Raw genomic sequence first — 27,572 nt, 5'->3', positions numbered from 1 at the left:
AGTGTCGTCATGCTCAAGTTTGTCAGCGACAAATATCAAACGCAAGACAAAGGTTTCAAATTCATCTACACCCAATTTGTACCACAAAGCGGTAAGTAATGCAGTCTATAAATATACAGTATGTGTTTATTATGTCGTTGAAAAGACTTATTTCTGTCACAAATGATAAAATGATTAAATCACATGTCTGACCCCAAGACTGCCAATCAATTTTTCTTTTTCATTGGTTTCAACTAATATTCATTCATCTTCGAATGTTATCGGATAGATTAAAGATGTATAATATGGCTTTTTTAATTAACCTTTTAGCGATTGAAATTGGGGGATAAATCCACCCTGTTATTGAAATCGCTTAGATTTAGTAAAGAACAATCAATCAGGGTATAAACTAACGTCAGAATCTGCAATCTTACGGTACATCAACTTTCGTCTTAACTAAACAATCATCACGTAAAAACTATTGGTGTAAGGATATGAAACGTCAATCATTCACATATTTCTGTAAATGATTGAACTAAAACCTGAAGCGTAGCGATTTTTGGCTCCAGTTTCTAGAGAGATACATATATCATAACAATGCAGATAATTGTTTCATTCATTATTCACGTCGTACATGCGTATGAAAATATGCTCTACATTACTCCACTATAGTATGAATAACAGTCGGAACAGAAAAAAAAATATGAAAAATAGCACAATCGACAATTTTCGCAACCCTTTAGGCGCCATTTTGTTTCATTGCATGGCGGGAAACACCTATACTTCAATGTTAGGAAAGGCTTACAAATACTAAAGTCACAAAATTCTGTCTACACAATTTACCGAAAAAGCAATTTTATGAATACGTAGTCAAGTAAAGGGAATGCATTTTGTATTTGTGTATTTTCTTTTCATCAAAGGAGTCACAAAGACGAGTGGGCTTTAATGACATCTTTTACACTAGACTTGCTGACTCTGTTGAACATTCTGCAGTTCTAGTTCTCTTCCTGCTCGACACTGTTAACAATGTACTTTTTCAGAAAAGTAAAAATAAATATTCCAAACAGAGGAGATATTCATAGAAACCAATTTGATAACATCTTTTCAGCTCATTTTTTTCAATCATTTTTTCACAACGCAGACCTCATGAATGTCGACTGTTATTAACTTACACACCTCGTTCCTACCAAACTGATGAGGTTCGCGCCACGGTGAGAGGTGACATGCTCTTTATGTATATGTGACGTCACCGTGCACCATACAATGTACTGTGTGGCACGACTATCGATAATACCTCACATTTGGGTATCTGACACACCTGTCGTCTGCTAGAAACACAAAACCGACAAAAATGATCCCATTATTGCAAAAATGTGAAAATGTTTACATCTTTGATTTCATCTTTATGTAGAAGAAAATGCTTGTAGAATCAAAATAATTTCATATCTAGTTTGACTTCAAATCCTTTGAGGGTAACATAAGAATATATTATATATACTATTATTCACTAAATAATATGGTAAGGCCACATAGTGAAGTCGAATTCTCTTTCGCTCAAGTTGCCATTGCCTCGAAAATTTAAGTGGCGGCATGCAGAGTACTTGCCAGCGTTCTATGGATTAAAAATATGAAGATGTGCGCATATAATTGCACTTGCCGACGCTCTAGAGCACTGCTCTTAATCATAAATCCGTTTTGTACAGATAAGCGTTGTCATGTCAACACATATATCGAATGAATTGTGTATTATGGCAGTGCCATGTGTACAGTCTAGAGCTGGTTGACAACTGTGAAAACAAACGCCGCTGTACTTGGAATTCAGGAGAAAAGCGATCGTGTGTGCAACAGCAACGCTGTATGGATGAAAATCGAATTTGTTTAAACCACTTGAATTGACTTTTTTGGTGGGAAATGGCAGTTGCATAGAATGACTCGAACGGGTCATTCAGTAAAGTCTGAACATGTCTAAAGTGAACGAGTTGTAAATGATGTAGTCTTTTCAATAAAACACATGTCGTACATTTAACATCGGTGATATATTGTCGCCCAAACGTGTCCTATATGAATCAGTAACACCACTTGGAAAGGAACAAACATGTACCAGTCTATTTGCTAATTAGCAAACTTTTGATATACTGTCAGACAACCTTGTCCTCTTGCCTAGGGGTAGGTAACTACCATGATAACCCTTGTTGTGGTAAATTTGAATTAGGCCTGAATTGGCGATGACGATATCTTTATCATTCTCGCCCATGCGCCTTGACCGGTGCCGTAAAAGAGGGTGTAGTTTAATTTACGACGATGCATCTTTATCTGATGAATACACTAACGGAAAGGTTGATATATTGATGGGCATACTCTCATACGACTCTCGTCACACACAATGTACGCATACACGGGTACATAGATGCATACGCGCGCGCATACATGCACACTCAGATAAAAAGAGACACACACAGAAGAAAGGACCACGTATCTTCCCCATTATTATTAAAGACATCGAACATATACACCGTAGACCTTTGAATGTTTTTCAAACTGTGATATTATCGACAATATATTCTGTTACACTGGTTCAGGTTTTCGTCACAGGTAGCATTGTAATTCAACTAATCACAAACACTAAATATAATATCGTATTTATTTATCCAAATATAGAACTATCTGAAAAGGTGTTATTGTAGTGTAATATGGTATTGTGTAAATTGTATATCATGTACTCAAACGAAAATATGATTTTGAAACATTTCATATAAATCTAGACGTAGGTTACAATTAAGGTGAATATGTTACAAATTTGAAAAGAAAAAGTTACGAAAATGTTAGCGGAAACGTGGCTGAAATTTAGGACGGCACATCTGAGGAGACTGAGGTACTCCACTTAAATAATTCAAGGGGTTGTAATTAATGATCAATCATTCATACTCTGTTTCTTGAACAATACCTAAGATGAGTACATAGGTATATCAAATTACATACTTATATGCATATATCTTGTAACATATATACACACGACCAAAGCCTCCCAGCAGTTCTCACTGCACTGTACAGATGGTAACAGCGAATTTCGAACGATTATACCAGTGTAACTCGACGCAGACTATCATATCTCTAACTAATTGCAAAGTAGCAATTAAGTTTTGATTGACAGGTGTACTTTCTGGCCTTCCAGATGCCGTTTATGGGTGCTTTCCTGCTTCGCATTAACAGACAAAAGTAAATTTCCTATATATATGTTATGCTTTACATAATCCCCGTCACAGTTTTTTTTTGGAACTGAGCTTTAGAGGTTAACGACCGATGTTTCTTTCACCCTACAGTCAGTATTGGTGAATATTGGATTTTCATAACGTCTGTCACAAGCGGGAAAGACGCGATTATAATGTTGACCTCTGGAATAATATTTGCGTGTCTGTTTCGACTTCAAGGTCGCTTGTCAATTATCCCACTTTCCTGTAACACAGAAAGCATTCGACCGTTGGGGAAAACAGTCGACAATAAATCCATTACCTCTCAGAAAAAAAACATCGATAACAGCTTTGGTGATGGCCTTTGTGACGGATACTTTACAATTTCTATGCGTTAATATTTAATGTTGAAAGACCAATTTTCAAAACACATGACACTATTGAACAAGACAGCTAACTATAGTGCATAAATTTGTAATTGTATAAAGTTTATTATTAACCTTTTATGATGATGATGTGTGTCAATATATTGGAATAACTAGTTACATGGGAAACTGCTAACACGCGAATAAGAGATGTCGAAGTATTGATGTCCTCAGCAAGTCCAGTGATATTGGACTTGACCGAGCCAGTCAGGACTGATGATAGACTTAACGTTGATTTTAAATTATTTCGGTGTCACACAACCTTAACCAACTATTGTGATTGTAATTAGAACCTTTCAACAGTGCAGGCCAACATAAATATGAACTTGCTCTTGAAGCAACTCAGCTGTCGCGCTTTGCATCATGGGTGCTATGCGAACACAGTGCCTAAATTCAGCTGTTGTTTAATGCCTGTATCAAGAAATTATGGCACCTACTATGGCTATCCGACAATACGTTCCCCTTCATATTGTCGTGAATATTGCTCCAATTTGTCAACGAAATATTAATTTTCTAAATATTGTGAATGTTAGCAAAATAATGCGTTTCTGGTGCTGAACAACTGCAGGAGTAGAATGCTTTAGTTATTCGAAATACAGCGTAAACTTGCAGTCACATGCATGCTATGCAGTCTCAAACAAAAATACTAAATTTTAGCAGCGTGCTAGTTATTGTGTGCTGTAACCTTTCTGTTGGGTTACTAATAATCGTTTTTTAACATTTCAAAACAATGGTGACCGTGTATTTTAAATGGTAACTTCTCAGTTAGGAGCTATGACGACATTTTGTTTTGACAGACGCTTTTTCAGGTCTCCCTTTCCATTTCAGCCAAGGTCCTTTAAATCATTCAAGAAGCACTGCTGTATAAGAAACGTGTTGGCTCCCCCCCCCCCCACACACTTTATAGCGGTTTCAGTGTAGTTTCTGTTGGAGGTTTTAATATGTAATAATAGCATGTTACGAGTAACGACCAACCATGGATTTCCACGCTTTATGCACATAATTTTACTTGGTAACTATATATCTTTCTCTAATCACAGAAACCGACAGCATTGCAAATTGCTACATAGCGGAAGTATTAAATTCTCCAATTCTTTATCTGTAAGACTACCCACGGGTACGATGATTAGTAGTGTACCTGCCAACTAAAATGTTTCATTACAATACTGCTAGACAGATAGAGTTTAGAGGAAGATTTCGCCTGAGACAGACAGTATGAAGCCTCTAGAAAGATAATCCCGTCCAACAGGCCGACACCTCATCATAAAATTAAATAAAATGTTATCAGCGTTAGTTTGTGTTGAAAATAGTGCATCCATCAACGAGAGATTTCACGAACTTGTAGGGATGTCATGGATCCAATACTCATAGAAATCTATACGGAAGAAGTTCACTCCTGTTAAGCATCATTAGAAACCCATTAAAGGTACTCATTATAAACGTAAAATAGCAATTCCGTACATTTCCCATTCCTTGATCCTCAATTTCCTAGTCTACGTTCTAAGAAAAGGCAACTTGAAATCTTTCGCTATGTGAAAACGACTCTAACATCGATTGTCGCCAGTGGCTTTTTAACCAATAACGTCCCAGACATGATTGAAGTTGCATACTGGCCATCTAGTCAATTATACAAGCTTGTTGTAAGTGTGTAGACGGTCACAAAGTGATGTAGTTTTTGCCATTATCCAGTCGATATAAAGTGTATTGATCTGCGGGGAAAAGGTAATCAGCAAGTTCATCATTAAAGAACATATACCTGGCGTCGTTCGGTCGGCAAAATGTACCTTCCACATGTTGTAACGATAGTGACTGTAACTTTATAATTCCCGACAGTCAGGATTTGTTGTAGATACATGACCAAGTTCATTGAAATGTACGTAGTTAAGTCGGGGCGTCAAGACTGAAATTAAATGGTGTTACTTCGACGCCAGATAAGTCAATACATACCTGCTCTGTGCGAATAAACAGAGAATATTACTTCATAAACGACCATCAACAGTATATGATTATTAAAACATTACTTCATTTAACAGATGCAATTTTACTCCTCAAGTGTACCTCGTTTTCAACTTAACCTCATTCATCATAGACAGCTTGAGTTCCTTTTACCTCACGATAAATTCAACTCCTTTTACCACATAAACTTTCACTTCATAGACATCTTTCCCCACATTTTATAATCGACAACGTTATCTCCCTACCACTTACTTTATCATAGACTACTTTACCCCATGATAACCTTTACTTTACCTCAACTTTGCCTCACGATAATTGTACTTTGTCATATACAAGTTAACCTCACTTTACTATCGACAACTTTACCTCATTTTGCTCCATATATATGTACATCATTCACCGCAGACTTTACCTTACGTTTATAATTACCTGAAGATAACTTCCCCCATTTTATCCCATGAAGATGTATGTCAATTATCCTAAGCAACCCTCCGTCACTTTACCAACGGCATCTTTACTTCAATAACTTTCCCACACATGAATTTACCTCAATTACCACACGCAACTTTGCCTCAGTTAGCCCTCAGACCATATTGGTCTGAGGTTAGCCACACAAAATTTGCATATTTATCGCCACCAACTTTACTTCAATTTGCTACATACGAATTTATTCACTTATCGCGACCAACTTTACCTCACGACGACCAACTTTACCTCAGGTTGCTACACACGACGACCAACTTTACCTCAGTTTGCTACACATGAATTTATTCACTTACCACGACCAACTCTACCTCAGGTTGCAACACACGAATTTATTCACTTACCACGACCAACTTTACCTCAGTTTGCTACACATGAATTTATTCACTTACCACGACCAACTTTACCTCAGTTTGCTACACAGGAATTTATTCACTTACCACGACCAACTTTACCTCAGTTTGCTACACACGAATTTATTCACTTACCACGACCAACTTTACCTCAGTTTGCTACACACGAATTTATTCACTTACCACGACCAACTTTACCCCAGTTTGCTACACACGAATTTATTCACTTACCACGACCAACTTTACCTCAGTTTGCTACACATGAATTTATTCACTTACCACGACCAACTTTACCTCAGTTTGCTACACATGAATTTATTCACTTACCACGACCAACTTTACCTCAGTTTGCTACACACGAATTTATTCACTTACCACGACCAACTTTACCTCAGTTTGCTACACACGAATTTATTCACTTACCACGACCAACTTTACCTCAGTTTGCTACACACGAATTTATTCACTTACCACGACCGACTTTACATCAGTTTGCCACATACGAATTTACTCATATGCTAAAAATCAACCCCATTTTCCACTGACAATGTTTACTGGGTTTTGGAGACATAAACATCGATCACTCCTGTTAATAACGTTGCATCGATACAGGTCGTACATAATATCTCAGTGCACAAGACACGTTCTTTCATGATTATATAATCATTATTAAAGCAATCCAAATGTATCTACTGGATAGTTTCCATCTGCCAAGTTATCTTTGACGTGTAATTCACTTGAATTTAAAAACAAAATGAAATCAGCTTGCAGGTTTTCACTGCATTATCCTGGACATATAATGTTTAGACAGCTAACAACGCAGCGTGAAAACGAGTCCTAGATATTTGTATAAAAGTCAAGAAACACAGCGAGACAAGCTGCTGAACTCCCGGAGAGTTGACTGATTATTTGTTCAAGAAAAGTATGGACTTCATAAACGAATCAATGAAAACAAATTAAACGACCAATTTTGGAACACTCAGACAAATCGATTCGGTTCCACACATCAGTCTATACTTTGCGCCCTTCCGGATAAATACAAAGCCTTCAATGCGCATGCTTAATTAAGACACGTTTCCCAAATAAAGTTTACGTTTTGTGCAAGCAAGAAGGTCCAACGTTAAACTTTGCCGGGCTCATGTGGAATCTATTTTAAGGATAGCTTCGAAGTTGAAGTATACTGTTTGCAATTAATTGTCGTTAGCTTGAGTACAAAGGCGGGCAAAAGGTAACCTATTTGTGTAAGGCTACGAAGGTGCAAACATTGGGGCCATGTTGACCTTGTCAAAGGTCAAGGGTCAGACCCCGCTGTCACTGTTATTTCAAGTATCATTTTCAATCACATATTTGTATAGCTATGTTCGTTCGCAGCGTTTTAACCATCACGTAGGATAGAGCTAAACATTTTACGTGCTTTCTCTATCCTCCGGGATGCCACGCGGTTTTTAAATCAAACTAAGTGCACGAATTGCATCACGAATTGATAATAAATACGTGATCACCAAATAAACGAAATTGCGTATTATCAAGTTGGGAAGGCATACATTTTAAAACACATTTGTAACCAGGCGAGCGCTGTCAGAGTATACACGGCTTGACGCCTGTATTGGTATTCTGTGAACAGTTTATTGTACTTGTGTATATTAGCTAAATAATGACGTAACCTGAAACTGGTCTGGATTAGGAAATTGTTCAAACTTAAAAGTGGATGTCTTAATAAAATAGCACTCAAGCTGTTGCAACAAACCTGTATTTGTTTATTAGCAGTGCATAGCATCTGAAGTTCTGCATGGCAAAATAATTCCAACAATATATATATACAGTAAATGAAAATACTAATTTTTGGTAGTTTATTTGAGGAGTCTATTCATATGCGGCAAGTTGACAACCCAAAGACACAATTAAAAAATACACTCTGATGCATTCTCTCATTCGTTCACTCATTTTTCACTGTATTGTTTCCCTCTTACACTAAATCTTGCTTTTTGTCTTAACTTCCTATGCAGTCAATGGATATGACACTGCACAACCTCTGCCCCAATTTGAATAATTACATATGCAACATATACATACAGCATATTGTGCTTATCACGTTGGCCATCTCATTGCATGTCAGGAAAGGTACTTCTTTCAATGTAAAACTACAACACATACCCCTTGGCTAAACTCTCTTAAATTAACACCAATGGGCTATTTTATGTCTAGGTTTGTAATAAATTTTCGGTTTAACAAAGGTCAAAGAAATTAAGTAAATTCTGCTGCTGTCGTTAATCGCCGTAATCAGATTTCCTTGAGTATCTTGAGGGTGAAAAGCTCTGCAATGAAACTCGACAAATCTCGCATAAATCTCCTCTATGTAGTGCTAGTTGATTTCCCGCATGGATTCATGTCATTTTGCATATACATCCGACATTTTTCATTTATCAAAGTTCTTTCCCCTGACGATGTTGCTATTGAAATGTTTGATTGGAGGGCCGAGTCTCTATTGGACAGTGTTCCGTGTATAATTGGTTCTTTTCACATGATAAAAAGGCGCAGCATGACACGTTTAGAAGAGACGGCTCGGTCTGTCGAATTAAGGTCTACCTACGGCATTGCACAATACTGATTACAGGGGACTAGGGTGTTATCTTGGCAATTTGTAAAAATAAAAATACATTACACAAACAAAATTACACTAACCAAATTATCTCGGTGTTTTTATCTCACTTTTGATCGAAAAAAAATAAACCACACACATTGTCATTGCAAATAGTCATCACCTGAACTGACTGGTTATTCTTTAAAGTTTAAAGCTTTCAATAGAATATTTGAGGCTCTTTCCGCATGGTAACCAATTCGCAAGCGCAGAGGGATCATGCCAACCAAACTCAAGTGGTTGGAATAGTCTGAGTCAGAATAAAGCACAGGTTAAAAATAGCACAGATAGATGACTAATGACGTATACAGGAAAAATAACAGCAGTGATTTTAAGTAATAACACAAATGGATCAATGATTACATAACTGAGTAAACAACGTAAATGGGGTAATAATAACATAGGGATATGAAATAATAGAATTATTTCAATTATATAAGACGAAAGAGCACTTACAGTGAATAATACCAATGGTACACCAGTTATAATGTAAGTAGGTCAAAAATAAGATGGGTAGGTGAATAACAATCTAGGTAGGTCAAAAATAAAACGTGGGTCAATAATAACAGAAATGGATCAATAATAAGACAAACAGCTTGATAACAATATAGTTATGACAATAATAAGACACAGAGGTCAATAACAAAACAAATGGATTAATACGAATATATATTAAGACAAATGCGCTAATAATAAGATGAATTGGTCAATAATAAGACAATTATGTTAATGATAATATAAATTGATCAATGATAAGAAAAGCAAGTCAATAACAAATAAGTCAATAACAAGACAAATGCGTCAATAATAAAAACAATGAATAATAAGACCAACGGGTCATTAATAACACGAATTGGTCAATAATAAGGCAAACTGGTCATTAATAATACGAATTGGACAATAATAAAACGAACAGGTAAATGGTGATTATTAACACATATAGGTCCATAAATGTGTAAATAATAACACAAACTGGTAAATAGTCAGAATGTAATATTAGTAAAAAAGCATGGCAAGAGAATAAGAGACCTATCTATCTTTTCACACTTTCCATCATTGCTTGCAACATATGACTCAGTAGGTATGACATGATTCATACAGACATCTACATCTTATATTATTCCACACTGCCTGAACAACTTCACCCCTATTCTAAGCTAAAATATCATTTATTTTGTACATTATATACAGTCATGCCCATGTAGATAATAATAATAATAACAATAATAGTACCTTCTTTCATTTTGAGGAAAGAGTCGCGGTAATCATGATCATAATATTCCAAGGTCGAAAAAAATGAAATCAAGAAATTATGAGATGAGATGTGGTGCAAACCTTCAGGGAAACTAGAATAGGCTGATTACTGAAAGTGATGTTATACTGATTGGATGACCCCTCGCCTCTTCCTTGCATGATACGCAACCGACATTTGTTAAAGTTGCTTGTATTAAACGCGTTCAGTACTCAGTGAATTGGGCTAACTCAGCATTCTCTGTGGTCAGGAAATTGGGAATAAAACAGGATGACCTCCAACACTGATTTATATGCTTCCTAATTGGACAACGCTCACATGGGGTCATTTATCGTAATGAAAGCTTAATGATTTGCTCAATATATGTTATTAATCAGCTGCGTTTATTTATTGGAAAACTAAAGGGATGGGGATAGACACAAAGTAGTATTGAATAGTTGGGAAGAACTTGGGGAATAGGCACTATTCTACATTCATTTATACCTATCAGTATGAGTTTTACCTGTAATTGGCATATTCACCCTTTAACCTTTCAGAAAGTGTGATTTGGATAAAAAAAGTCCCGTGTGTGACATTTGTAGCTGGCACGACACTGTCAGATACAAACGATAAATTGATAAATGTCAATCATAATATATGATGATGATGATGATGATGATGATGATGATGATGATGATATATATATATATATATATATATATATATATATATATATATATATATATATATATATATATATATATATATATATATATATATATATATATATATATATATATATATATATATATCACAGCATTATAGACTTAATCCAGAGAAAGGGGATGATATATGTCGTTACTCGGAGTTTCACTCTTCCGCAGCGATCATCAGGCGACTGATAACTTGAGATTGTCAAGGTCGATATGTACATGTAAATGTCCGTGTATGCATTGCTTGTTATTTGATGTGACTTGTTTTGATATATATATATATATATATATATATATATATATATATATATATATATATATATATATATATATATATATATATATATATCATAATATAATATAATATATAAACCCCAAATACAATATACGACAATGTTATATCGTTGTAAAATACATATCTTTATGTTATATTACATAACCATCATCAGGGCCGCTCGGTGCCAATTAGTGCCCATTTGCACAGTAAGATACTACCCACATCACAATTACAAGGTGGAATAATTGGCATCGTTAATGTGGATCTGGAGTCCAATACGGTTTTTAATAGTTGTTTTATAACACAGTACATGTTCAAGTAATCACAGACAGAGTAGTGACATTACAGGAGTTATTGTTCAACACATGAACAGATCAACGTGAAAGTGCTTTCTGTTGTCATCTATTATTTTACAACTTTTTAGCTTTACTCACAAAATATAAAACACTTTCTCCCTACAATCCATAGTTTTTACAAGTTGATGTAGTCTTTGTGCCGTATGCCTAGATAATATTCGCGTAATGTGAAAGGCGACAATAGTAACAATGAATAGTTGCAGTCTAATGTACCCACACGTGACTTGTTCTGAACCAATCACCGGACAGATTAGATTTGAAATATATTATAAAAGATTCGCAATTTTAAAATTCTTGAAACAGAATGTCAATGCGCAGCTAACCGGTAGAGTAATTAAGCCATGGAAGCTATGCTGGCATATAGGTTAGCATGAGATTAGGTCGTTTGTGGGATCAACAGGTCTTCAGGACCACTAGTAAGTTTACTAATGAAGTTTTAAGTTCAGTATACACGCCACCCTTCATTAGTAAACTTATTAACTCTATAGCCATTAAATGAAAATGGTAAAAGCTGGTGCTCATGGAACATTTTCGCTCGTCTTGTCTTGCTAAGGGAACCGAATGATATCATCTCTTGTAGAACCCACATCAATCAGCTCGTTGACGTAACATATAAGCTTTGCACGGTAAACGGGTTCATATAAGTGATCCTGGCGGCAGTAAGTGTCCTAATGAACGTCTATCCTAGTTACTAATCTCGAGCCTTTGTCAATGCTTTTTTCTGATTTCAAATGCTAGCGTGATTAAAGTAATACACATTTGACTTAAAGTCCCCGCAGCCCGTATGTTGATGTTTTAGACGTAATCAAGCATGTTATCTCTCTGAAGAATATCAGAGTGTCCTAGCGACGATAAGATGCCGACATCGACTCATTACTTTGTCTTTTATCGCAGATTTGGGTCAAGATATTGATTAAATTTTGTTTTCTTGCTGTTAGTGTAGCAAGTCTTTAGTACATTGTGATTAGTATAGGAAATTGAATGCAATCAAATGTCTCCTTCTTCTGCTTTCAATTTCGATTCATTTAAATTTAGCAAACAGGACAATCATTGGAAAAGAATATATTTATCAGATTCTGTTAAATTTGACCTTTTGAAGTTATCGCAGACGACAAATGTCAGGGTATACGATAAATGATTTGCAGACTATGTACTAGACACGTCTGAAAAAAAGTGACCTTTCCGCTACAATTTCACGTTTGTCCTTTTAAAAATGGACGTCGATAATCTAGTTATAGCGAACTCCACTATAGACATCTGATCAAATTTTATGACTGTAGCTGTAACTGTAATAGATATATATTACATCGACTACAATGTTCAAAGTCAATGTTGTCTAAATATGAGCACTTGACATGAAATGTTACACTCACAATCACAAATGCTACATATCTAGATCTTAATGTCAATATTTGATAACCACTGTCGTTTCAATAATAACAGTAGCCTTAGTACCAACACTTGGCTTCCTAGGTTTCAAATTTTAGAATCACGCATGAGAGGGAAAAATGGTTTATTGAGCACAGATTTTCAGTGTATGATATGACATCATTTCGAAAGGAATATAACGCAATGTATTGGCGTCTCGGTACGATCAAGTCGATGTGACAGCTTGTAAAGTGAATACATGATTTTACCATTTTAACCTTACCTTACCTATAATGCTCATTAAGAACGTTTACAAATTAGTGGTTTTTATTCCAAACCACCCGTCAAGAACAATTTGTATTAGACACACTTTATACACAGCACTGTTCTGTATTTGAAGGTAGAATGTACCTTAGGGACCCATTTCCCATCAAAGTTATTCAAATCTCTCAAAACTCTGCCACATGAAAGCCCGTACTTCTGAAATACTGGGAGAAATTTGTGACAAAAAAAATGTTTTATTTTCCTATACATAATATTCGGCGGCCATTTTGGATTCAAGAATGGGATAATTTAATATCGTTTTGACCTCTATTTTAAAAAATTAGCATGTTGACCCCAAATATTTTTATTTTAGCTGACAGTTGGTTTAAGTTTTCTTGAACAAGGTAGTTAAACACCAAAGGTTTAAGACTCTAATTTCCAAGGCACATACAATAGGTTAACTTGGCGTTTCCACTAAAGGTCGTTTCTTCATAACATGAGACTGTTAAATATGAATTTCTACTTTCCCTTTCAAACACAGTGTTGTACGAATTCTTCAATTAGTTCTCTTATGGAGTTGACAGTGCTCATTCTTCAATGACCCTTACCATACTGACTTAATATATACACCTGTATCGTTAGTGGCACAAACTCTATTAAAGTCATTACACTCGGAACGATCTGTCGGTCGATAAATATTCACCAATTGCAATATTAACAACTCGTTAGCTACCACTTCAAATACTAGATCTGGCCTGATGTATTCGTACATGAATATCTATTTTTTTGTCAAAATGGAGCCGCTAATGAAAGTAGCCTTCGTTGTCACAGTCAGTACGGTTCAAAACATTGCAACAGCAGTTAGTGGGTAAGCTTCGATGATTACATTTGGTTACTGACGTCAGAATACTGTAGGCAATAAGCGTTTTGGCGCTGACTTTTCAGCCATGAAAACGTCTAATATATTGCCTTGCGATCCAACCCAATGCCTTTAAACTGTAGCGACATCAATTCTAGAGGCTTGGTGACGGCTGTGTCCACCTTTGTCAAATTCGAAACGTTTTTCTATTTACCCAAAAATAGCCGTAATGTACAGTGCTTAAACAAACAAATAAATGAATGGGTGAATGAATGAATGAATGAGTGAATGAATGAATGAGTGAATGAATAGATGAATGAATGAATGAATGAATACATGAATGAATGAATGAATACAAGCAGTAGGTGTCTAAATTGTAATCTGATTAAAAAAATTGAAATTTAATTGACAGAATTCTATTGAATTCTATTGACACCGACAATTTTTCTGTAGTTCATAAATCAAAAACTAGTTTGATTAAAGGCTGTTGAAAAACAAATGTAAAAGCAGGTGTGAAAACAAAATCAAACTATATGTCAACTAACTGCTGTCGAAAAAAAATAGGCGAGAAGTCGATGTGATTCGTTTGTTGAAGAAATTCCTGTTAACAGTGAATGGCCGTGAACTACACGATATAACAGTGGGCATAGTCTAACGACTATCAGTGGCGGTGAAAGATATCTTCGGATCCCAAAGCACGGATAGCCACTAGACTGCAGTGAACAGTGTTGTTCCTGGATGTATCAGTTGCGGAAAAATAGAAAATAGCTCAGTCATCAGTGCTGTGTAAATAGACACTACAAATCAACTTCTTACAAATAGACACTAATTTTCTAGCGTCTATGATTTCACCATACGACATTCTTACGCCGGATTGATTCGCCACCAGTTAGTTACAATTTCAGTATGATGTTTCATACAAATATTCGTGGCGAATTCCTCACTGGCCTTAGATGAACGTGTACAGATAACAACCCCATTTTTCATTCGGCGGAATCTATGACCAGGTGTCTCGTTGTTTTTGGCGTTATCGTAATGGATATTTGCCTCGGGAACCTTTCTAAAACGGAAGAGCATAGTTAGTACTTGACTCGACTTGACTAGTCTACGTTCGTACTTGCATGGAGATAACATTGGGGACTTATTTCGACTTCATCGTAGACAATATGGCTACATTTACCAAATCCCTAAACCATAACGTTGACAACTTGGCTACTCTGCCAAATCCCCTAACTATAACGTTTACATTTTTCGCGAGACGCTCATACTAGGTGACTAATGTTTGGAAGTAATCTAACTATTAGGTCAAAGGTCAATGACTCATTTTGATTTATCATAGGGCTTTACTGATCGAAAATTCTGCCCCTGTGAGCGTTTGCGCATTGCAAATAACTGATAACGAGTACACGAAATCGTTCATAATTCAAGGCAAAGCTGCGAGTTCGTAGTCAGTATATATTATAGACATTACAGGTATTTGCAGTCAAGCACAACCATAAACATGCCAGGTCTTTAATTATTTTGAAAATTTGAGAGACGATGTTTTAATGATGCGTAGATGAAACGCAGCAGTGTCGGTACAGATCTGATTAAAAGCTATAAACGGTGTTGAATTTAAATGATAATTGGAGCCAATCAGTTAACTCGTTACTTATCCGTGCATGTGTTGCCTTGAGATGACGGAACATGCGAAGGCTATAGATAATGAGTCCTTATGGCTTCATTTTATGAAGACAAAATTGTGTCATAGACTAGAGAATTCCAATCTCATACATTGTAATTTTACATAGTGTCTTAAGGTATGCCAAGAACTATTTGTCATTAGCATGCAACATATATATTACTAAGAAAACCTGATATAAAAAACATTCATTCAATTTCGGCGTCAAGTATTGGGATCATTTTTGACAGATGAATACGTGTGAAATATCGACCCTATCTGTACCTGTAACTAGAGCTTAACACCATGTGGCTTGCGAGTTTACTCTGGACGTCAGGAGAGATTAGTAGGGGTGAGAAGGTCGAATAAGTACGGCGTAAAATGGATGGGGATAGCTACAATGATGCCCCCATTACCCTCTGACACGTCCCTCCACACTGATAAGACGAGGAATGATCGATTACTTGAGTGATTGTTGACACGGTACAAAATGATGGATTAGTTGACAGCTTGTTGACACGGCATTCAACGCGTTCTTATTCTGTGATAACAAGCTTCTTCCTGTCGAGGGTTTACAACCCGACGCAGGTAAATGTCAAGACCTGTAATGATCACTCGTTGCATTATGACTTAGCAGAACTCATTTACTATAGAAATGAGTATACAGTAATAAAAATACCCTCTCGTGCATCTTTAACATCAACCCTAGTCCATGTCAATGCCGATATGTTTTTATTATGCAAGTATTATCGCGGTCAAAGGGCTGACATATATGTTTTTCCTCGCAGGGAATATATCAAAATAAAAAAATGCTATGGCGCTACATACAAATGCTTCAAAAGAAGCTTTTTAGTTTGATGATCTTTCCACCGTCTTTGTGCAGTATTACAATATAAGAAGTTGTTCTCGCATTCACTAGTGACAAATTAAATAATATAATTCTGAATGTTTAGAAATGTTTATACATGCGCTTATTACGTTATTTATCAAAATATTGATAAGTTGTATTTGTTGAGGAAAACAAACTAATACATTGGTGGAAAATCACCAGATGATAACACGTGACAACCGCTCGTCCAATAGGAAAGGCCAACTATACATGTATGGAGATGGGCATATGATAACCGCAATTGTATGTATCAACTGATCAAATGCCTTACATGTATGCAATGGCGATGAGATGTGTCAAATGCCTTATGTTACAACGATGCTATGTAACAAATATCTTATGGTATAATGAAGCGAGGAATGTTTTATCGACATAGACTAGCTAGCTATCATGTCGTGTATCTTATCAATCCATCCAGTTTAAATAACACTACAGTCAGATACATTTACTATCCGCCAAAGATGGCCCTATCACCAGTGGCGCCATGGCAAGTACGGTGTATTTTCCACCACAGTTATTAGTGAATGACCCAAAAATTAGCTTGGTAGATCCAACACCTATGTACATAACCTATTTAAATCATATATAGTGAAATATTCATTCCGAAACAACTTCGATAAATTATGTTTTAGTCAAACCAAAACTTGCATAAATTATAATTTAAACCAAACTTCATATGTATACATGTATCTTTTTTACGTTCAAAGTAAACATGTTAATACATGTAGTGTGTTATAACAGTATAACTATTACCTTTTCAATAGTGCCATAGCTTACCATGATAGTAGTACAATACAATATCATATTACATATTTCGTCATTTTCTCTCTATATTTTTCTTTGTAGATGATGAAACAGACTGTTTTAATTGTGAGACGGATGACATGTGTATATCACAGGATTTAGTATGTAATAAAATCAACAACTGCAACGATGACAGTGATGAAAGTAGAGACATTTGTGAAGAAGGTTGGTGTAACTTTTCAGAACTCCATCTCCTTATGCCTATAACGTAACAAGACCTAATGGACTTGTATGTATGTATGTATGTATGTATGTATGTATGTATGTATGTATGTATGTATGTATGTATGTATGTATGTATGTATGCATGTATGTATGTATGCATGCATGCATGCATGCATGCATGCATGCATGCATGCATGTATGCATGCATGCATGCATGTATGTATGTATGTATGTATGTATGTATGTATGTATGTATGTATGTATGTATGTATGTATGTATGTATGTATGTATGTTCCATAGGTCCCTAACCCTAACAGAGGGAATGAACGCTACCAATGGATCCGAACAATTTGGAGTGGTGGGGGTGGGGATGGAAAGTATATTGAGGTACACACAGTAGCACACTGGTACCTGGAAGAATGGTAAAATGTGTTATGTAACCAAACATGTGCAATATGTCAAATTCTTTATCTATAATATCTGTTTTAGTGTGGTTGAGTGATATGCAATATTTGTGTACCGGCTTCGTCATATTTTTACAACCAAATGCTACGTGATTTGGGTGACTACACTGCCATATTTTGATTTGGTCACGTGGCCCATACTCCATGTTGACCAGGCAATTCATTCACCCTGCTGTCGTAATAATGTGAAAAATCACACAATGTCTGTGATTTAAACGTGTAATGTAAAGTCGGGCTAATTGGCGACATAGTACACTTTCTGTAACGTGGCATGAAAGCAAATTAGCCTAGGTCTTTGGGTGTTCTAGAAGTAATGAAAAGAGTTCAATTCTTCAGGAAAACTTTTGTACGTCATATCCCTGAATAAAGAGTGTGGACCATCAGGGATGTCTTGCATTAGGTCTCTTTATTAGGCATAATTGTTTTCATACTCGCATTCTGTTGTCTATAATTGGCAATAATCTACTATATACCGATGCGTTTTGGTGTCAGACCTCAGGCTGCCTACAATTACGTCCACTAATTAGCAGGGGCTAATGACTACCAGATTACGTCACATACTTTGAGTTATTGATCGTCTTCGAATTATGCTCATTTGGAATAATTCGGCTCATGCCTGGAATGCTACAGTACTATGCAGTACAGTTTGCTGTGTATGATGTCCCGACAGCTGTCGTTCTCGACACCCTACAGTTATCAAATGAAGTGTTATACTATTCAAATTTCGAATCGAAGCCAACGGCTTTTTGTCCATTTTATTGTTATTTTTATTAACCAATTACATCTCACAACACTGTTTAAAAATACTAAGCAAGCTACCCTCGTTTATCAAGTCGGTGAAAAATACATGAATTCGTAACAACAACTTCGCAACTACGATATTGAATCCTGATGGTGATAAAGGAAGGTGTATAATATCCTTGTTAAAGTGACCTTTAGGCAAAACTCAAATGGGTAATTAGCCTTGTTTATTAGCTTGTCAAGACCGGGAAACAGTGTCAGTCGATCAATTTCAACACGTCCGTGTGAGTAAATTATCAGCAATTACTCATTATATATTCATGCTTTTGAATTGAAAATTTTGTATGAAATCAATAGGATTAATTATTGTTATTATAAATATTAATCTAATGAACTAAAAAATAAGATACCATCAGTGAACTGAAATGAGTACTCGATAACATCATCAATATAATGAACTGGGGATTTGTTCAGCTGGATTTGTTAATCAAAACTTCAAATTGTTGTGCTGGCACCATTCCTTTGACGATGTTCATTGAAAGCCGCGGCTGCTGTTAACATTGAGTACATTTGTTTTGTATTTTGGTTGACTGTGTTGGTATATTTGCTAATGCCTGTCATCGTCCAATGATTAACGATTGATTGAGATCAGCTGAGGTTATGCAATATTATATATTAGGGCCAATACCCTAAATTTGAAACTGTGAAATTTGTTTTGGCTATATTACAAATTTACCGTTCATTGTGTTATATAGACCAGTGATATTGTTTATGCATTGATGTCCCCCCCCCCCTCCTTTGACACCGTGTACCATGAAGCATTTTAATAAAAGATAAAACTCTGTTCGGTAGGGTCCTGACTTACACATAGTAATAGTATCATAACATAACACTTGTATTGTTTACATCACCGGTAATGTAACGTTTACAAGTGGTGTCCACAGTACAATAAATGATTACCCACAAGTCCATGAGGCTTATGATTTCCATTCTTGGCTATCCCATAATTCTTCAATTCTCCCAATTTCTGATGAGCTGAGATGTTTTAAATTGATACTTTGAATATTATCAAACAAAAATTCAAAAATAAGATACACTTTAAAAGAAACGTATCAAAACGCAAATCTGTAGGTGTTAAAATTATTGTGATTTTAAATTTAAAATATGAGTAATTTAGAGAGATTAACACATGGGTTTCCTTTGTATCACACAGTACAAAAATCAATATCCTTTGTATCGTCACAACAGGTGCAATATATTTCCTTAATTTCCTTTCAAACAACATTTTGCATCTAAAATATCATAAAAATTCTCTTTCCGCTAAAACCCATGTCATTTTCCAAACTTGGCAATCAGAAAGACATCATTTATAATATTACGTGATTTTCCCATAAAACAGCATAAATCAGCGAGATCCATGAGCTTTGCTTACGTTTATGACGCAATTTACATGAAAAGGAACAGATTGTGGGTCAGTGTAGGTCATTTGCAAAAACGGACATCCGCAGTATTGTATTTCTTGCCATCTGGCATCTTGAATGTATTTCTTGTGAATGATGAGAGCTTTGAGGAGTGTGATCCTCGTTTTGACGCCAAATGCTTCGTGATGCTTAAGATAAAATTACGAATGCGCATTGTATCGCTTTCACTTTCACGCAGCATCTGGTACATGACAAATCCCTTCCTTCTAGTATGTCACTAACGTCATTTAAGTAGGATCAAAGCATGACTATGAATGCCTCCTTTGGGTGAAAGTACCCGACTTTTTGGCACACAGCGGAAAAATGACCACTTCCCTAAAGGTTCTGTTTTACACGGCCCATTTCGCACTTTGAAAGGACTTCAAATAGCATAATCCCACAAAACGCTGTTTTAAAGTTGCAAAGCCTTCCAGTGTAGTACACGTCAATTGGAGTTAATGGAGCTATTTGACAAGGTCTTCCGCAATTAACATTCTTTAACACCTGTTACTATTCATGTAGTGACCACTTGTTGACCTTCAGTTACTGTTCATTGTTTCAATCTGGGATGTGGTATGATACAAGACATTCTAACTTGCAGCTGCAGCTGCAGTGTTCGTACATCATGAGCTAACATGTTGGTATAGTTTGATTTAAGTGTTGCAGTACTTAACCCTTTATTGATAGGGTATGTAGTGTCAGTAAAGGTGGTGACACAGAGAAAGAGAAACTAGATTTGTACGTGCTGATAACAATGGAAGGGCACAGATTGATATTGATGGTGATAAATGACGACGGTGGTGGTAGTGTTGATGGCAATGACGATGATGATGATGATGATGATGATGATGTTGTTGTGTTGTTGTTGTTGTTGTTGTTGTTGTTGTTGTTGTTGTTGTTGAGGTTGATGATGATTAACGGATGGTTACGATGGTGCATTCGTGTGTGTGTGTGTGTGTGTGCTTGTTTGTTTACGTGCATGTGTAAGCTGTTTTGTCACCTATCCAAGTTGATAGACATTTCTTTACACTGATACCCAACGTGAATTTAAAAAATTACATCTACATTTTAATGTTTCAACCTTTGTCTGACTCCAAGTGCTGTGTGTGTTATTTCATTGCTAACGACATTTCTATACTGGATGAAATGTGGATTAAAAGTCGGTCAATACTATAGCATACCGGGTGAAATGGAACTAAAGTCGGTAACTGTTGCATGAAATGAATGACCATGTCGGTCAATACACTGATGAATTCCAATTACGTCTGATAAGCACGATGGCTCCACAACCAAACATACACCATTTAACTTACCTTTTTTAAATGACAGTCACGCACTCTGGGATTTCATTCTATATTTTTTCATTTAGTTTACAAGTCTAAGGGCTATAATAGTATATCCATGACTGACAGCAAGAATATGTGTAGGTTAATGAAATCTTTTATCACAAGAAACGAAGAAACAGTGTGTGTCATTTTTTTTTTGCAATAATCGAGTGGGCAGAGTGGGCAGACATTCGGTCTGCAAGCAATTTCACGGAACTTTAAGCATTTTCTCGACGTGAGCCATCTTTGTGGCATATATTTACAGCAAGTTGGTCAAGATGTCTGTCGTGCGATTACTGTTGTCATTTCATGTCACATGTCGTGGATTTAGATGGAACTTGAAATTCGGAAAGGGCTGACCTTTAGACTAAGATTGGATTTTATCATTCTCAAAAGGTAGCCATGGTGACTAGTTAGGGTGAAGGTTATTTGTATTATCGCAAAGGCCGTTGGGGATTACACCCCTGGTAAATGATGGCCAGTCTATAACAATTATCCAGTCTACGATTTGGGTAAATACACAGTCGTATAGACGTTGTCGTCATTAATAATCGATTTGTGCTTTTTATCAGATTTTACTATGATCATTATTTCAGCCTGTCTGTCTGGGACCCTGACTCGCGTTGTTATGTATGTATGTATGTATGTATGTATGTATGTATGTATGTATGTATGTATGTATGTATGTATGTATGTATGTATGTATGTATGTATGTATGTATGTATGTATGTATGTATGTATGTATGTATGTATGTATGTATGTATGTATGTATGTATGTATGTATGTATGTACACACACTTACAACCTATACATGTGTCTATATGTATAATCGTGTTTGAATATACTGTATGCATAACTTCTATATAAACTATTCATAGACTTGTATGCGTACGTGTGGTAGTATGTTTGGTTTGTGACCTTCAGGTGTTAAAAAGTTAAAAAGGAATATGCAAATTGGGAATACAAATGTTGAAATTGGTCTAAATATTCACGCTATAGAATCGAACGATGCACAGCTTTAGAATAAACACTACATGCTATTCACAGTGGCTATATAGTATATCGTATGAATAGCATGTCATTATTAAAGGTTATTGATTCAGCAATTGTTACTGTTGAAAGCTGTTAAAATTTTCCAAATGTAGTCTGTACCCATGGTAAGTGCATGACTTTGAAGGCTTACACAGAGACAAATTATCAAATATTGTAATAAGTGACCATACAATAAATTATCATAATCAGCGAAACAGACCAGAGTGAAACAGTTTCCACAAATAGTGAACGGTACAAACCAGGCGTATGCTAGGTAGTCTAAACGTATACTCATCTCTAACCCAACCCTCTAACTCACACAGCATTATATATCTTTTTAACGTTAATCCATTTTTCTACTCTCTTGTCCAAACAGCCTTGTGAAAACTAAAAAATGCAGTGGTTTTGACGGTTTCCGTCGTTAGCAAATACTTGCTAATGACCACTATAACCATTTATACTATTTACATTTATAATTAGGACCAGGTTGAAACAAAAGGTTTGATTTATCATTAGTTCTCGCTTTACCGCAATTTCCTTAATACATTTGATTAACTGTCAAGTGTCCAACCCACCAAATTGACACCAATGGTTTCCTGCAAAAACTACATTTCCGACCACATATTCACACAAAAAACGTCGCGGAATACTAGTATAGCCCCCAACCTGTATGAAAGAGGTCTTTGTCCTCGTACTAGAATTCTGTCATTCACGTTGGACGGAAATCCGTACAGCTACTCCAGCAACATACTGTGCTTTGATTCCGTTTCGTCTGGTTTATGGAAAAAACGCTGTGTCACGTTGACAGGTCACAGCTTGAAATTGCCCTTTTCGAGAACAAATTGGTCATTATTAGTTCGTGATACGTTGCATTCGCTCCAATTTAGGCGGAGGCTGTGTAAACCGCGGCATTAAGATTACAAATAAACTATAAACGACACACAATTGATACGCCGATCACGCGTTTCCACACCTAATACTTGCCGTCTACCACTTTCCTTTTTGTAAATTACATGTCACCAAATTCATATTTCAATTTTCTACTCGATCGCCATTCAATATGACGTAATTGATCTTCTTTATGGGCCAATGAGAACAATCGACCACCAGAGGGCGTCCTGTCAGTCCTGTGAGACTAGACTACCGTCAATTTGCAGTTATCAAATTTTAGTAATTTCTTTCGACACTAGACCGTTTGAGGGACATCGAGGAACAGTTTTTGTCAAGACTCGCTTATTTATTATTTTATTTCTTTCTTTTTTCCGCTAGACCAAATACATTTGCTTGATTCGTATACATTGACAGCAATGGAATAAACGACGATTATTTTTTCACCCCTCGCAGACATTTATAGGGAAATGCTGAGACCCGGCCACTATTACTGTCTTATTTTGGCATGCAACATCTAGCTATTTACATAATATTTTAAAAGTAATTCACACGAGTAAGAACCATTCGTTTTGTTTCATTCTAAAGTCAACATTCCCAATACGATGAGAAATTGTCCAAATAAACTTACCTTTGGCGGTTCAAGTGATCAACTTGATTCACAACATACATGTGTACTATATAATATGACAATTTGACCAACTGATTAATATTTTCTTTTGAAGTCACTACATCTCATTTAACCACGATTTCTTAGTTTTTACTAAGCTTTCAATTTATTTACGTCTTTCTTAACCTCACTGCAAATTCAGCAAAAGTTATATGCATAAAGAATGTGCAACGACATTGTTGGGGATGAAAAAACAGTCTAAAAAATCGCATGTAGAGGTGGCAGCCGAATTGACTAGGTAGTATGGAAAATGTTCGTGTAGTCTCAAGGGGTCCAATGTCGATTGTATCGTTTGTTCTCTTTTCAGTGTTCAACACTTATTTCCCATTAAAATGGTCACTGGTCGATCTCCATGGTAACAATTTTGACCCAATTAAACTAATTTAGTGATCACTGACCACTGACGACAGATCAATTTCAATTCACGATTGAGGGCAGTCTTCAAGTTAATTTCACACTTTGTGAGCCGTATAGGGGCTTGGCTTCTCGGAGTCACTATTCAAAGTGAGCAGGTGAAATATCGAGAATTCTAAATGTTAGATTTCCGTTTTCATAAAAGTATCTATTAAAAATATAATAACGCCCTCGTATAAATTACCAGTGTATACCGAACTAGTAAATGTTTCAAAACTTTTCTCCAGGGAAGTGCACTTGTTATAGACTGATCCATGAGCGTGTGGATATTAGTAGCTTTTTGCGGAAACAGTTTACTTTATCCAAATACTTATATAATGGTAAGACGATATATTCTGGAAAGTTTTCAAAGTCAAGGAATAATTAATACATTATTGATCGTGTTTCTTCTCCTTTCTTTCAGAATCGAAAGATGTCTTCTTCGGAGTTCTTGGTGTCGGGGTGGTTGCTATCGTTGTAGCTACCATAGGCGTTGTGTTCCTCATTATTCTGATCGTTTGCATCGTCTGCTGTTGTAAATTACGCAAGAGTAACAATAACCAGAAAGATAACAGCGCCGCCTCGCGTCCAGCTTCCTACCCAAATCACTCACCTGTACCAAGGTACGCCACACAGGCACCTCCGCCGCTACCTCCTCCACCAACTACGTCACCGTATCCCCCGCATGTGTATCAAATGTATAACGGACACGGGCCACCACATCATCACCCCGGACCTGGCGTCATGTATCACCATAGTCATGAATCGGTGGATTTACCACAGAAAATATGAAATTAAAAGAAAGAAAAATAGATATTGTTACGTTTAAATATCATTTTTTTGTCACAAATATTGTTATTTCGTCGGATCTCAATGTTTTCACTGAAGATGTATTTGCCTATAGAACAAAATGATATATTTATTTATTTGATTGGGAAATTATCATATTATCATCGAACAATGGCGATGTGTTTCCCAAGGAAGCAGAACTAAAGAAATTATTGCAAAGAAATCGATATTCACCAAACTCTGCACGGTTAAGTTTTTGCTGGTTTCGAATTTGACCACTATTACCAAACGATTTCGGAACTACTACTATAAAGGCCCAAATGATCTACTTTGAGAGAGACTACGTTAGGGTACCGGTGTATACATTTATATATGCGATATGTAAGGATGATGCAACTACGCATATAGCTGACACTTTTTACGGTCATCACGTTTTTTGTGATGGCTGCTGATAAAGACTTTTGTACCAGCTACAACAGCAAATAATTTGATTTGTAACGAAACCTAATTATTGCTGCAAGTTACGTAAGATTTGTAGAAGTTTAATAAGAGACATCCCAGCCGTTAACGGTAGTTTGTCACCAAATCGTCCTTCGAGCCACAATACAAATGATCGCTGTATTGCTTACAAACATTTAAGTATGGCTACCCGGCCAGTGTTTTTATTTATTCACGTTTTGAGTGAGAAACTTTGTATGCGGATTTTAAATTGAACGACAATCATTACCATTGTATTCGTATGTTTTATACAGCGAGCAATTTTAAGTTGCAGACTTTTGATACATATTTACCTCACGTAGAAGTACGAAATTAGATCTTTTAAATGTAATCAATAGATCAGACAGGAGACACGTTTTTAAACTGTTTTCAACCCGAGTTTACATTTTCCGGATAAAATCCGAGACTGTTCACGATGCTTATCGGATCGTTAAGCAACAGAGGTAGCGTAATCAATGATGCATTTTTGTAAATCGATTTTTGAAGAGAAAATTTTTATGCTGAATATTCCAAGGCAGTGTGGAAACACAACATTTTGACCCATTCCGCGCACGCCGCCATATTGATTTGGCCGAGTGACGTCACTAACCTCGTCCAGTTATCCTCGTCCAGGATTTATTTTATACTTCACTACTAAGGTGGTTATTGGACGGTTTTCCATGATTGTTATAATGTGTTTCCAAAGACTGTATATTATGTATAGGTATGTCAAGCACTTTCCACTGTATGTAATAGTTCAGGCACATGTATATGGAAAGTAGACACGGTAAATCAGTTTTTAGCTTTGTCAGAGTTGTTAAGTTATAATCATTAATACGTAACTCATTTGATAGTGTGATATTTCACTACATAAACATGTCGAATATTTGGATTCGAACTGTCTATTGAAAAGTTTTGTTTTTGTAGAAAATGTGAGAAAATGTTTGCCTGAAACAATGGACTGTTTCTTCAAGTTAAAAATGGAACATAAAATGGCCATATACTTATCAGTTACCAGAAATAGGTACACAATTGAAAGTAGGTAGATTTTCATGCGATAAACTAGATTTACATGTGAAATTTGCCAAATTAAAATTGCGATGTACGTCAGACAAAGTGCCTGATTAATTCCACTCTCTCAGGGACTCGAAGTGACTAGCGCCCTCATACAACAATATGTACAATTTTGTATGATTTTCTACTCCTGGAAGGCCTCTAGTTCACTAGTTTTGCTAATCTAACGATGCTTGTTTGACTAGCTAGGGATAAAATAGTGCAAATGGCACAGAAAAAGAGCGAGAGAGAGTTTGCATTGTGTACTTTTGTGTATACATTTCGCCGTGACACTTAAATTTGGAGCGCCATTGCATTCTTAATATGTCCAGCACTTTTTCGTACACTATAATGTTACTGGCATCATCCGATGTTTAACCATATTGGTTAAATTTTCACTTTTAATTTTCTAAGCACTTTGCTGGCGCTCTACAGTCTTTAATTGTACAGTGTAGTGACGTTTCATCGGATAATATAGTTTAATATATAGTATTAAATATTGTCAAATTGTAATTCATTGTTCGAACGTGGACATCCATTGGCTACGTATTAAAATACAACACGATATTGTTTCATGATAGTATCCTGATAATGGTATTCTCGACCTTACAGATTTTTTAATTTGAAGTCACACGACAAGATATTTTGTAACATGTATATGTTCGTGTT

General features: G+C 36.0%; 1 protein-coding gene across 1 annotated transcript; it reads left to right on the top strand.

Moving 5' to 3' along the window:
* Nucleotides 1-27,572, top strand: LOC144437772 (uncharacterized). The gene is made up of 3 exons (XM_078126794.1): nucleotides 1-91; nucleotides 17,486-17,608; nucleotides 25,009-27,572. The coding sequence occupies exons 1-3, from the start codon at nucleotides 10-12 to the stop codon at nucleotides 25,374-25,376; spliced, it is 573 nt and encodes a 190-aa protein (XP_077982920.1). The 5' UTR covers nucleotides 1-9; the 3' UTR covers nucleotides 25,377-27,572.

This window comes from Glandiceps talaboti, chromosome 7 (genome assembly GCF_964340395.1).
Source record: "Glandiceps talaboti chromosome 7, keGlaTala1.1, whole genome shotgun sequence".
Classification (NCBI taxonomy): domain Eukaryota; kingdom Metazoa; phylum Hemichordata; class Enteropneusta; family Spengelidae; genus Glandiceps; species Glandiceps talaboti.
The sequence above is the reverse complement of the archived record's forward strand: the minus strand, read 5'-3'. Positions and strand labels throughout refer to the sequence as shown.

Excerpts from the sequence above, each read along its gene's own strand:
- LOC144437772 (XM_078126794.1), top strand. The coding sequence starts at position 10 with ATGCTCAAGTTTGTCAGCGACAAATATCAAACGCAAGACAAAGGTTTC. Across the intron at positions 92-17,485 it reads CCAATTTGTACCACAAAGCG|ATGATGAAACAGACTGTTTT; the intron begins GTAAGTAATGCA and ends TTTTCTTTGTAG. Across the intron at positions 17,609-25,008 it reads TAGAGACATTTGTGAAGAAG|AATCGAAAGATGTCTTCTTC; the intron begins GTTGGTGTAACT and ends CCTTTCTTTCAG.